Below are 11,923 nucleotides of genomic sequence, written 5' to 3'. Positions count from 1 at the left end.
CAAGGAAATAGAAACAGACTACAAACGTGCTTATAAAAATAAAAAAATAAAATTATGTAACTCATGTTGTGTTTTGTGCTGTGAAGAAAACACAAAGAGCCCACTGATTTAGGGGGTTAGGTTAGTGTGAGCTTCAAGGTGGAGCAACGTGAATGCTGGGACCATAGTGTTACCCCCGCAGATGCAGGTGCAGCCCCAGGACCCTGCCTTCTTGGCCAGTGCAGAGAACCCCTGTCCCTGTCCTATGGGGTCCCATGGAGTGGACATCCACAATCTTAGAAGGACATGCCTCCCTTTGGAAAAAAAAAGCTTTGTACTTTGTAGCAGCTGAGCGTTTAGGACACAGGCACAAAGCACAAACTAGAAAATAGAAATTGAGACAAGTTGGACTACAAAATCACTCGGAAATCCTATCCTTCAAGACACACCAGGAAAAGTGAATGGGAAAAGTGAATCCTACCAGAATGGGAGTAATATTCACAGTGCACATGTCTTACAAAGAGCTCACATGCATAGCAAGAGAAAAGAATTTCTCCTATTTAACTGAAAATAGAGCCTATTTTTCTAAAAAAAAAAAAAAAAAAAAAACCCAAGACAATGGGGAAGCGAGAAAATCTTGAGACATTTCTCAGAATAAAGAGGATATTCAAAGGAGCAAGATCATGTGAAGGTGATCTCAACTGCATGGGTCACAACAGATGTGTGGACATGTTTCCCAAATACTGTGCTATTTTAGGGAAGGCTGGATTTTGTTATCTCGGGGGTCCTGGAACCCATCCTGAGGCTCTGGAGGGACGAGCGTATCTGTACCAACTGACAGGCATTCAAATACTCACCTCAGTGTGGTTTATGCTGGTGTAGAAACTAAACAAATGCCTGCTAACACTCGCATGGATAAACACATGGTGACCATTCCCACATGGGCTCATCTTGGTGCTCTGAGTGGATCAATCCTAAATCCTAGGAGCATTTCCTGGAGCAAAGGGAGCTAACACAGAGGAGCAGGATGTGGAGGGAACCAGAGCATGCAATGTTTGCTCCAACTCCCAGAATCCAGAGAGGCTCTGTCCTTATAGGAGGTCACAGAGCACCAAGTAAAGGGGTTTATGCAGATCAGGAAGGTTCTGCTTGTTCCCCAGGGAGGAGGTGTGACAGCTGTGCATATCAGAGGCACATGTTTTCTCTCCTCATCAATAAAAGGGAATGGACACACAACTAAGTACACACTTAAAAACCTGCTAGAGCTGGTGTTGTGGTACTATCTATCCTGTCTGCTGAAGCAGGAAGGCTGAGGCAGGAAGATCTTGATTTTGACATGAGCCTGGGCAATTTAGAGATTTAGCAAGATCCTGTCTCAAAACTACAAAACAAAATGGGCTGGGGACATAGGTCAGCACTCCCAGGGCTGGCTCCCCTCCCACCCACGAATGTGTACAGGCAATTCCAGTGCCAGGTAGTGCTGGAATGACAGAATGACTTAGCCACTCAGGAGCCTTCTTTTTGGTTTGCTGAGTGTTTCAGCTGTGTTGAGTCCCGCGTCATTGTTGGGAAATGACCGGGGCACTTCTTATATCACCTCAGGATAGAGTTGCCGCAAGAGATGGAGTACAGGAGGGCAATGTTCTACTTCGCAACCCCCCCCCACCCCCGTTATGAGGCAAGAAATGGGACTCTTATAAACCCCAGGACCTTCCGCTCTCAGTACCATTGTCCACACCGGGTCATGTGGAACTGTCCCTGAGGGCAGGATTGCTAAGGCTGCCTCTGCCTGCATTTCCCCTCTGCAGTCCCTGCAGTCTTGGGCCTCAGCCCCTTCAGCAGAACCAGGTGAGCAGTGGCCTCCTCCTAGACCCCCCTCATCATGGCCAGGGAGAAGATGCTTCTCCCTGTACTTGGAGCTGCAGACTCCAGAGCCCCTGCTGATGCTCTGTGCCCAGCCCCACGCTCACATTCACGTGTAAAGACCCTGGCCCTGGCCTTTCTTCTGGCACCAGGGGTGCCCCATCTGCTCCCATGTCTCCCGGGGGGTCTCAAGGTGGGTGTCCTAGGGCTGTGTACCACCCTGCCCCTTCTGCTCCACGAGGAGATCCTGTGTTATCCGGGAATGGGGTGCATGCATGGAGGGACCACCACCACCAGAGCTCTTCCCGCATGCGTGCCAAGCACACAGTGCAGGTCACACTGCGCCTCTCCAGAGCCTGTGCCTCATACTTGTCTGAAAATGAGCAGCTGCTGGTTACTCTCTCCCTGCGTGCCCTGCTCCAGGCCCCAGGAAGCTCCATCCTTCTTGCCTTGCACGTGGACTGAGCCAGGTTTGCTCTGAGAGTCACATTTGTTCCCGTGACCATGGTGTGCAGTGCTGTCTTCCCCACACTTACCTGGCTTCCTTTAGATTCACACTCAGAAGGGGGATCGCTGGACCTTCTGTTAGCTGTAGTTTTAATTTTCTGAGGTGTCTCCCTTCCCTATGCCAGTGGCACCCTTTGCATTTCCAGCTGTGGTGGGGGAGGGACCCAGTCCCCCACTCCCCGCAGTGAGAGATGGGAGAAGCCTGGGTTAGGAGGAGACAGTGTGTGTATGAGGATGATTAACCCCAGAGCCTTCTAATGTTACCTATAGGAGGAGCTTTGAGTGTCTTTACCAATCTCGCTGGGACTTTAAAAAAGACCACAGTTCTCACCCTCACAGGAGCACTCTGTGGTTCCCACTTTAAGTATGAGGAACTGTGGGGTTTCTGTGTCACAACGCCCTGCCCGAGGCCACTCCTCAGTGAACTTGGAGTCCCTCCTGGGCAGTCACCATCTGTTCTGTCCTGCAGATTTACTCAGAGCTCTCTGCCCAAGGGAGGAAGAGAGCCCCTGAAGGCTCTGTGCCCCCAGGGAGAGAGAGAGAAAATAGAGGAGATGCCACATTTTCGGGCTTAAGGAGGCTGTTGAGGGGGGAAGCATTTGGATCCTTGTCACCACGTTCAGGCCCTGTCTGCCCAGGGCTCTCAGCTACAGGCCATGGCCCCTCGGCCCACCTGCCTCCTGGCCCTCGGTGAGTCTGGGACAATGGGGAAGACTGAAGGGACTGGGGAAGTGACCGGGGTGAGGGCTCCTGTGCCCTGCTTAGCCTGACCCCAGCCAGAGGTTGTGGGGTCCTGCAGGAGACCTCAGGCTCCCACCAGCCTCAGGGGGAGCAGAAAACTTGCTCCTAGAACAGGGCTCTGGGTGTGCAGCTAGGCCCGTTTCAGGAAGTGCTGGGGAGCTCTGGGGAGTGTAGGGGTTTTCCAGAGCAAGTAGGGTTAGGGCTTGAAGTCCCTGTGAAATGGGCTGGTTTGTTGGAGGCTGTGTGAGGCTGAGTCCTGGGCTCTGCAAAGCCCATCAGGACCCTGGGCAGTGGGCATTTTCTAACTGGGCTTCTCTTCCAGTGCTCTGCCTGGTCCACGGGATCCTCACCCGGCAAGGTGAGTTACATGAACCCTGCTTGACAGAAGGGAGCTGGCTCCTGGGGGCTGGGGTGGATCCTACATGGTCCCCAGTCATGACACCCAAAATGTGTAACTTGTGGCTCTAATATATACATGTACACATATATATGTATATGTATATATATATATATACATATACATATATATACATATACATATATGTATATGTATATATATATATATATATATATATATATTTTTTTTTTTTTTTTTTTGAGGCAGGATCCCAGTACATAGTTGAGGCTAACCTTAACCTTAACTCACTATGTAGCCAAGGCTGGCCGCAGCCTCCTGAGTGCTGGGATTATAGGCTTTGCCACTGCCATGCCCAGCTCACTACTGTTTTCTGTTATTTTCTTGTTTTAAAAAGAGAAATAATAATTGTCTATATCTATGTTCTATATAATGTTCATGTTATGGGAGAATTAGATTAGGCTCATTAACACCTTAGTCCCCATATGCCTGTCTTGTGTGGTGAGGATGTTTATTTCCTACCCCCTTAGCCATTTCAAAGAAGCACTATGTCACCATGAACTGTTAGCCCTCCCTGCAGTGGACCTCTAGGGTTCCTTCCCAGGTCTGACTGCAAGTTTGAACCTCTCCATCAGCTTTACCCTCTCCCATCCACTGGCCTCCCCTGGCCTCTGGGAACCACAGATCTACACTTGGCTCTGATTCAACAGGAGGCAGTGAGATCGTGTCATGCTTGCCCCACGCTGGCTCAGTGCACTAGGCAGGATGCCCTGCATGTCCACCCAGTATACACGAGTACAGAGGCCTTCTCTGAAGGACAAGTAGTGCTGTTGTCCACCTGCACCACACTGTCTTGGTCCACTCATCCTCACATGGACCTTTGGTTGGTCTGTCTCTCAGGTCAGCTTACTGGTGCAGCAGTGACTATGGGCTCAGGTGTCCAGTGACACTGATGTCCACAGAGGAGACTCAGCCCCAATGGGAGCATGCTGAGACCAGACTTCTCTGTCAGTTCTCCTGAGTGGGGAGCAGAATGGCCCCAACTGAGCTTGGCTCCACTGCTCCATCTTCCTCTGGCCCTGAGCTTCTCCTGGCAAACTGCTTGTCAACTCAAGGGTGACTCCTCTGGCTCCTCTCTAGTTATCCACACCTGCTACTGCCCAGGTCCTTCTGAAACCAGGGAGATTTCAGTCTGAAACATCGATTTAGAAATACAATCACTTTAGTTTTCATGATTCTTATAGTTATATTCAAAGGATTTGTGTTTACACTGTGTTACACAAAATGCTCTTCCTCCCCAGAGGCTTTCCACAGTTTATTTTCAGACAATCAGAACCACACAACTCCCTGCTCTGGGCAGAGCTGTCTCCCAGCCACTTCCTCTATGGGTGTCCCTAAATATCTCAACTTTTCATCTTCCGAGGCAGAAGTTCCTGCTCAGCTCACAGGCTGAGTTTGAAATTGGCCAATAAAGCTGTACCTGTTCACCACGTACAGTATGACATTGTGAAGCAAGTAGGCATTGCACGCCAGTTTAACCAAGCTAATTAGTTTATGCAGTGTCTCACACAGACTTTTCTTCATGGTAACAGCATTTTAAATGCCTTTGGGTGATTTACAGATAGGACCACCCACTGTTCTAACTGTAGCCACTGTGTCCCACACTGGATCTCCCAAGCTTTCTCCCCCTGTCCAGATGGAGCTGTGTGTCCTCTGGCCAGTACTTGCAGGTGGCCATTCCCATTTTGCTGTGCCATGTCCCTGGGTTCTCAGCACAGGAAACTCACACCTGTCTTTGGGCTCAGCTCAGCCCTTCCCCAGCACCCCAAGGCAGGCAGCATGTCCTCTCTCCTGTGCCAGATCCCTGCCCTCCCTGTCTCGGTTACTTTTCTCTCAATTGCTGGCACCCAAAATGAAGGAAGGAAGGTTTATTTAGCTAGTTCACAGTGTGTGAACTATAACCATAACCAGCTGGCTCCCAGGCAGGGTGGTGAGGAACAGGGGCAGCAGTTTAAGGCAGCAGCCAGAGCAAAAGAGGGGAAAAGCAAGCCTCTTGTCCTCCCTTATATTGCATGCAGGCCACCTCCAACCTCCAAAGCAGGTGTAGGACTCACACTACCTCTGTGCCTTCCTCTCCCACTGGCTGAGGATATTTAAAAAGTAAGGATTATGGCTTCCTGCCAAGTCTCTTAGTTAAACTTCTAAACTCAAATTGACACAATTTATCCACCCTGACACTCCCAAGGAACACTCAAGTCTTGGTGCAGCTTTGGGTGGGAAGAGTTACTGCTTTAGTGTCTGGCTCTGGCACTCTCATCGCCAAGGGCAGGGACTGTGTCCCTGCTTCCTGCACTTGTGGAACCATCAGCACCATCAGGAGACCCCAGGGGCAAAGAGCAATGACCCTGTGGATGAAAGGGTGCAGGAAGGAGGGGCAAGGGGCTTCTCCCAGCCACTTCCTGTCCCCACTCTGCCCAGGGCAGTGGTTCCCAGACACCTTGACTGGATAAAGGATGGAAGTTTTCAGTTAGAACAAGCTCAGACCATTTAAACAACATGGTTAACAGTTACCTATGGTGTGTTTGAGAATCATAAGAGCAAACACTGAGTGCTCCCCCGACACAGCAGGAGAAGGATGTGGGGAATCCGTGTGCTCATGAGCTTCATTTACCATTCCACAATGTACACTTACATCAAAACACCGTGCTGTGCACTGCAGGTGTGTGTGGCATGGTAATATTTAGCTGGCGCATGTTAAATGCACATGTTTGTGTGTTGGGTGTAACAAACAGGAGCAGTTAGCAAGCCCCATCACCTTTACCTGTAGATATGACAGTGACTGAGGAGTGAAAGGGTAACCTGACCCTCTGCCAGCTCCTGGCTCTTAGAGAGCTTTCCTGGAGGGAACTTCAAGCCCACTTTCCCTAGTTCCTCTCCAGATGAGACAGGTGGGGACTTTCAATTCCCACCTATCTCATCCGGAGACACCTTTCCAGGAAATGGAAATGAGGCTTCGAGAAGCCTAGGAAACCTGGAGGAAAACCCAAGATGTTGCTCAACAGGCTGTGGGCCATGCCATGGGCAGGAGGGGAGTGGCTCCCAGTGGAACCCCAGGACCCCAGATGCTCCCTCTGAGGGTCCTGGGAGACCCAAGCCAGGCCCAGATGTGCCGGGCAGGGGTCCCTACAGTCAGGGCGGGCAGGGATAGGAATTTGGGTGCACACAGACCATGCTGGGAGAGGCATGGATGTGATGTGAGCTCACATTGGATCAAGGCTGCCCAGCTCTGAGTTTTCCCAGAACACTGAACGGTGCCCCTGAAATCAGCTTTGCATGTGGTGATTTCTACTAGAGGATACTGAGGCCCTGCTCTGCTTCCTTCTAGGGTCCCTGTCCCAACCCTCCATCTCTGCTGAGCCAGGCTCTGTGATATCCCGGGGCAGGAATGTGACCATCCTGTGCCAGGCCAATGGGGGCTTTGAGCTGTTTCGCCTGGAGAAGTGTTCCCCTGGGAATGGTCCCACATTTAAGGATGAGAAGAACACTTCATCTTTCCAGAAGGAGGCCAGATTTGCCTTCACCTTGATGAATCCTGGGTGTTATGTCTGCATCTATCAGAAATCGTCCACCTGGTCTCCACGCAGTGAGAAACTGAACCTGACAGTGGCTGATGCAGATGTCACCCAGGCCTCCATCCCCACAGCCTCAGCTGTGGCCTCAGGTTTGTCCCCATTTATCTGGACCATATCCCAGTTGCCATCTTCTGTCTCCCATCCTCTCCTCTTAACTCCAAGCCTCTCTCCTTCTCAGCTCACCTGTACCCTCGGCCTCCCAGCCCTAAGCTTCCTGAATTGCTGCTTCCATTCGATACCAGCACAGAGTGGGCATGGAGCTGGCCTTGCTGGCTGGATAGGGAGTGGTCCCCAGATTTGGCAGAGTGACCCCCTACAATGGACTGTCTTTCCCCTGGGGATTGTGTGTTCCATATCTTTCCAGGGAGATGGAACCTCAGGTGCCCCCAGGAATATGTCCTCTCTGGTTTGGTCCCTCTCAGACACTATACAGGTGTCCTGGTCCAAAGGTGCTCTTGATCAAGTTGGGATGGTGATTTGGTAGAAGCTCTGTGATGGGATAGTCCATGCTCTTTTGTGGTCAGCAACAGAGACTTCCTAGAGTCAGGATCTAGTGAGGAGATTCCAATCCACCTCTGTGTCCTGCCTGGGCTGCAGAGTTGCTGTTTACAGAGCATCTGTGGGGTCAGCAGAGCAAAGTGGTGGGCGGAGCTGGGGGCAGTGGCCACACCCACCAGGGTGGATTAGCACAGGGCCTTGCTGCCTCTCCTGCTTCCCTGCTCTGTTCTTTCAGGAGACCTGGGACACTGTCTGGGCTTGAACAGTGACCAGATGTGCTCTCTAGGTGATGCTCAGGGCAGGGCAAGGCAGGGCCAGGCTGGGGACAGGCTCTAAGCAGCTGCCCCTCAGTCTCTGAATCCTGCTGTTGCCCTTGGAGACTTCAGTCCCCTGCAAACAGCCCTGGGTCCTGCAGAGGTCACTAAGAGTCCTCAGTCCTGGGGGTTCACTGGTGGCTCTGTGTTGCAGTACGGGGTCAGGGCTCAGTGCCAGGAGACCATAGCAGGGGTTTGGCCTCCCCAGGCAGTAGGACAGCGATGGAATTCAGAGCTGCACATCAGGCACTGCCAACACATTTAACAACAGCTACCCCAGAGGGATGCAGCCTTCTGGTCTCTAATACTTCATGTTGCCTCTGAAATGTGGATAATTGTTACTGAAAGGCACAGGCTGTGAAGGGGCCTTGATAGGACTGCTATGGTCACCACATCCCAAATCCAGGTTTGCCCAGCTCTGTGTCACCATCGTGCCCTGGGCCCTGCTGTCCACTAGGAAGAACTGGCCACACTCAGGCACTGTGAGAGAGAAGGGGACACTGTCAAAGGCTGTGCCTAACAATGACAAGGGCCCCATGAGGAAGGGACTGCAGAGAAGAGCGCTGGCCAAGAGCTGCAGGGACTCATGCCTGGGGCTGCTGTGAGAACTGATGAAATGAGAGATGGGGTCTGGCACTTGAGTCTGGACCCAGATCCTCTCCTTCTTCTTTCCGGTTGCTGTCTCTGCAAGCGTGTGTAAAGTATGGACAGTGATGTCCAGCTCAGCTTCCTATGTGCAGGAAGCATTGTGTCCACAGGGTCAGAGTTCCTATCACAGCTACATGTGGTCTCTAAGGCCTTGGAATGGGGCAGAGTGGCTGAGAATCTGACTTCTCCTTCACTTCACTATGGGTGCATCAGAGGCCATAACCATAGTGCTTCCTACTTAGGGCTGCACAGCTGCAGGGTGATTCCCCAGCAGAACACTCCAGACCAGCTGTGCTGGAGCAGAGGGTGCTAAAGGTCCGGAAGGGCAGCTGGGCTGGGAGGTCACAATGCCTGTCCTGTCCATCTGCGGCCTCTGACTTCTCTCCAGACTCCACCTCCCCAGGAGCCACAGAGGTGCTGGTGGACAGAGGTCCCTTCGGTGAGTAAGGGTGATACCAGGTCCCCAGCCTGCTTGTGCCTCTGGGAGGGGGAAGCTCCCACTCTGCTGGTGGCTGCTGAACCCCTGTGCACAGCGGAGTTAGCAGGGCTGGGTGCCCAGAGGGGGTGATGTCCCCCTGCTGCAAGGCTGCTGGGGGTGTTGGGGTTTCCTGCAGAACTGAGTCAGTGAGGAGTGCCCAGCATGAGTGTGTTCAGTGCATGCTCTGTGGGTGCATCTGCTGGAAACCTGGCTCCATCCTCTCCAGCCTCCCCAGGGCACCTCTATGTTCTTGTTGGGGTCTGCATGGGCTTCCTGGCCCTGCTGCTTCTGCTCCTCCTTTGCTGCCTCCATCACCAGCATCAGAATAAATACAGTAAGTGTCAGGGCTAAAGAGCAGTGGTCCAGGGCAGGCTATTGGGGTGCAAAGAGCAAGGCCTCTCCTAAGCTCAGACCCCTAACTGTCCTCAGGGCCGCCCAGCTGCAAGGACCAGGAACAGAGGCCTCAGGAGAGGTGAGGCCCCTGCATAACCCCGCCCTGCCTGACCCTCTGCCATATGCTGGCCTAATCTGGTTGCTCTCCTCCTTCAGGGCCAGCCTGGCTGGGGACATCCCAGGGAGGACAGCAGGTACAGGGCCAGGGGAGGGAAAACCTAGAGCAGGCAAGGCCACTCAGTGGGTCAGCAGGCAGAGGGAGAAGGGAATGCTGGCAGCACTCGAGGAGGTTTTGGGTGGAGTGTAGGGGCCTGGTGCTCTTTGCCCTCTGATGTCCACCTGAGACCTGACCATGTGTCCTCTCCCAGTCCAGGCCACAGCTGACCGACCTCCTCAGCAGGGCGCCTCCGTAAGTCTCTGAATGGGTTATGGATACTGCGTACTAAAGAACATGGTTGGCAGGGCTGGAAGCTGGCCTGGGTCAGGGACTCAGGGGCAACTGAGCGGGTGGTGTGTCTTCTGGTCTGTCTGGGCTGGAGAGAAAGAGTGGGCCAGGGCTATGTTCCCCAGCAGGTGACCAGGGCTGGGGGGTGCATCCTAGCTGGAGGCCTGTCCAGGAAGGGACATGCTCTCATCTCCACATTCTGATGGTCACAAAGACCAACCTTGATGCCCCATGGAAAGGGGTGGCATGCTGAAAGGATTCCTGGATGGGGGTCCTCAGTTCTCCCTCTCCTGGATCCACCCTCCCCTCGGCTTCTCTCTGCAGACCCTGCTGCAGGGCCCACAGGAGGTGACCTATGCTCAGCTAGACCACCGAACCCTCACACAGAGGGGGAACAGAGAAGTGTCTCCACAGGCCATGGCAGAGCCCTGCATGTATGCCGTCATCACCAGATAGGGACTCAGCCCACCTGGGTCCTGCACCTAAGGCCTTTCAAAGTCACCCCAGGAAGCCTGCAGCACCATGGACAGCTTCTCTCAGGAGCACTCTAGTCTGCAAAGCCAGGTGGTCAGCTCTCCTGGAGCAGGAGCTAGAGTCTGGAGGGATCTGCCTGCAGCAAGGAGATGGACATCTGGGATCCCTGTTACAGTGACCAGTCCTGGGACAGAGAGTGCTGCAGCTGCTTCCAGGGATGCCTGGCTGTTCTCAAAGACTCAGCTAAGATGTTTGACTATCTCCAGGGACTGAGCTACGGACCCTGGCTGTCTCCTGGGAACTACTCTCCCCCAAAATATCCCTCTGAAGATCTGTGAGAGGACCCCAAAGGTCCCCAGCCCCCTGCTGACCCAGCCCACTGCTCACACAGCTGAGAGCTCAGCCCTTCTCTAGCTCAGGCTGGGTTCAGGGGTCATCATGAGGACTCGATGCACGCGCAGTGAGGTGATTGTACAATCAGACCCTGGCATCTGCACCGCTGCTCTTTGCAGCCCTGAACTCCTCTGTGATGCTGGGATTGGTGTGGCTGTGGCTGTGGGTTTGGTGAAGGAGGTGGCGTGTGAGGAACAGGGACTGGGTGCAGAGCTGCCCCTGCACACACCTGCGTACACCTGTTCACGCACAAAGGGGCACAGGTGCTATTTCCACACAGAGATGTCGCACCCCCTCGCTCAGGTAATTATCCCGATGACAGGGAGGGGGTGAGCGTGTGCCGTCTTCACTGTGTGCCCCACTTCATAACAGAAAACAAACTGAGAAGAAAGGCTTGTGTGTATGTAGTCTCTTTTAAAAAAATAGGAAGCCTTTCCTGGAAAATCAGATTTCTGTGGCTTCTCCGGTGTCGGGGTGGGTCAGAGACATGGACACACGGCAAAACATCAGATTCTCCCCACAAAGATTGTGCACACATGTACAAATACACAGGGGTGTGTGTGTGTTTATATATGTATATGTGCATATTTGATTATTCAAGAAAAGAGGGCAAAGTGCATTGAAATAGAGATCTTCACGCCTGCTGTAGGAGGAGCACTTTAACTGTGTGTATGAAAATCCCCAGCATTTCTCTCTGGCACTGGGAAACCTCACACAGGGGATTCTTCTACAGTGTGTAGGAAAATCTAATCTCCAGACCAAATTGGGAGCTGTTCTCCAATAGCATGATCAAAATTCAATTTTGTAGCTAAAAAGGGAACTAAAGTCTCAAAAGAAAAGGCTCAGATCTCTGTTAAGAACTCAACACTTGGGGTACTTGATTGCAGCTAGGGAAGGAGACTTGTTAGGGTCTGGGTACAGGACCTCTGTGGTCTCAGATCTCCTGTCACCAAGTGCAGCTTCACTATTTGGGGGAACAGTCAGCTTCTGCCAAATGTGGATACCTAATTTTGAACTAATGCAAAGCCTTTGTGTAAGGCTGTCCAGGTTCTGAATCTGAAGCCTTAGCTTGGACAAAAGTGACTGACAATGCTTTTAAAGAAATAAAGCATGTGTCCACTCAGGTTCCAGCACTAGAAATACCTGACTTAATAGAATCTTTCTTCTTCTACATAAGAAGAGAGGAATTTCTCTGGAAGACTT

The 11,923-nt window shown here is 52.3% G+C and overlaps 1 protein-coding gene across 10 annotated transcripts; it reads left to right on the top strand.

The window, feature by feature from the left end:
- The first annotated feature begins 1,689 nt into the window (after nucleotides 1-1,689).
- Lair1 (leukocyte associated immunoglobulin like receptor 1) lies at nucleotides 1,690-11,291 on the top strand. 10 transcript variants are annotated; one of them, XM_063253283.1, is made up of 10 exons: nucleotides 1,690-1,827; nucleotides 2,819-3,039; nucleotides 3,413-3,448; nucleotides 6,831-7,166; nucleotides 8,926-8,976; nucleotides 9,242-9,349; nucleotides 9,445-9,487; nucleotides 9,565-9,602; nucleotides 9,777-9,817; nucleotides 10,178-11,291. In XM_063253283.1, the coding sequence occupies exons 2-10, from the start codon at nucleotides 3,006-3,008 to the stop codon at nucleotides 10,307-10,309; spliced, it is 819 nt and encodes a 272-aa protein (XP_063109353.1). In that variant the 5' UTR covers nucleotides 1,690-1,827; nucleotides 2,819-3,005; the 3' UTR covers nucleotides 10,310-11,291. The 10 variants fall into 10 exon arrangements, with proteins under 10 accessions (XP_063109353.1, XP_013003233.1, XP_013003228.1 ...); XM_013147779.3 differs by lacking the exon at nucleotides 1,690-1,827 and having other exon boundaries at nucleotides 2,593-3,039; nucleotides 9,782-9,817; XM_013147774.3 differs by lacking the exon at nucleotides 1,690-1,827 and having other exon boundaries at nucleotides 2,593-3,039; nucleotides 10,190-11,291.
- Nucleotides 11,292-11,923: the final 632 nt, after the last annotated feature.

Source organism: Cavia porcellus, unplaced genomic scaffold (assembly GCF_034190915.1).
Source record: "Cavia porcellus strain 051 isolate PalLab524CR breed Dunkin Hartley unplaced genomic scaffold, mCavPor4.1 scaffold_7, whole genome shotgun sequence".
Classification (NCBI taxonomy): domain Eukaryota; kingdom Metazoa; phylum Chordata; class Mammalia; order Rodentia; family Caviidae; genus Cavia; species Cavia porcellus.
Note: the sequence above shows the minus strand (reverse complement) of the source record. Positions and strands in the feature narration are given on the sequence as shown.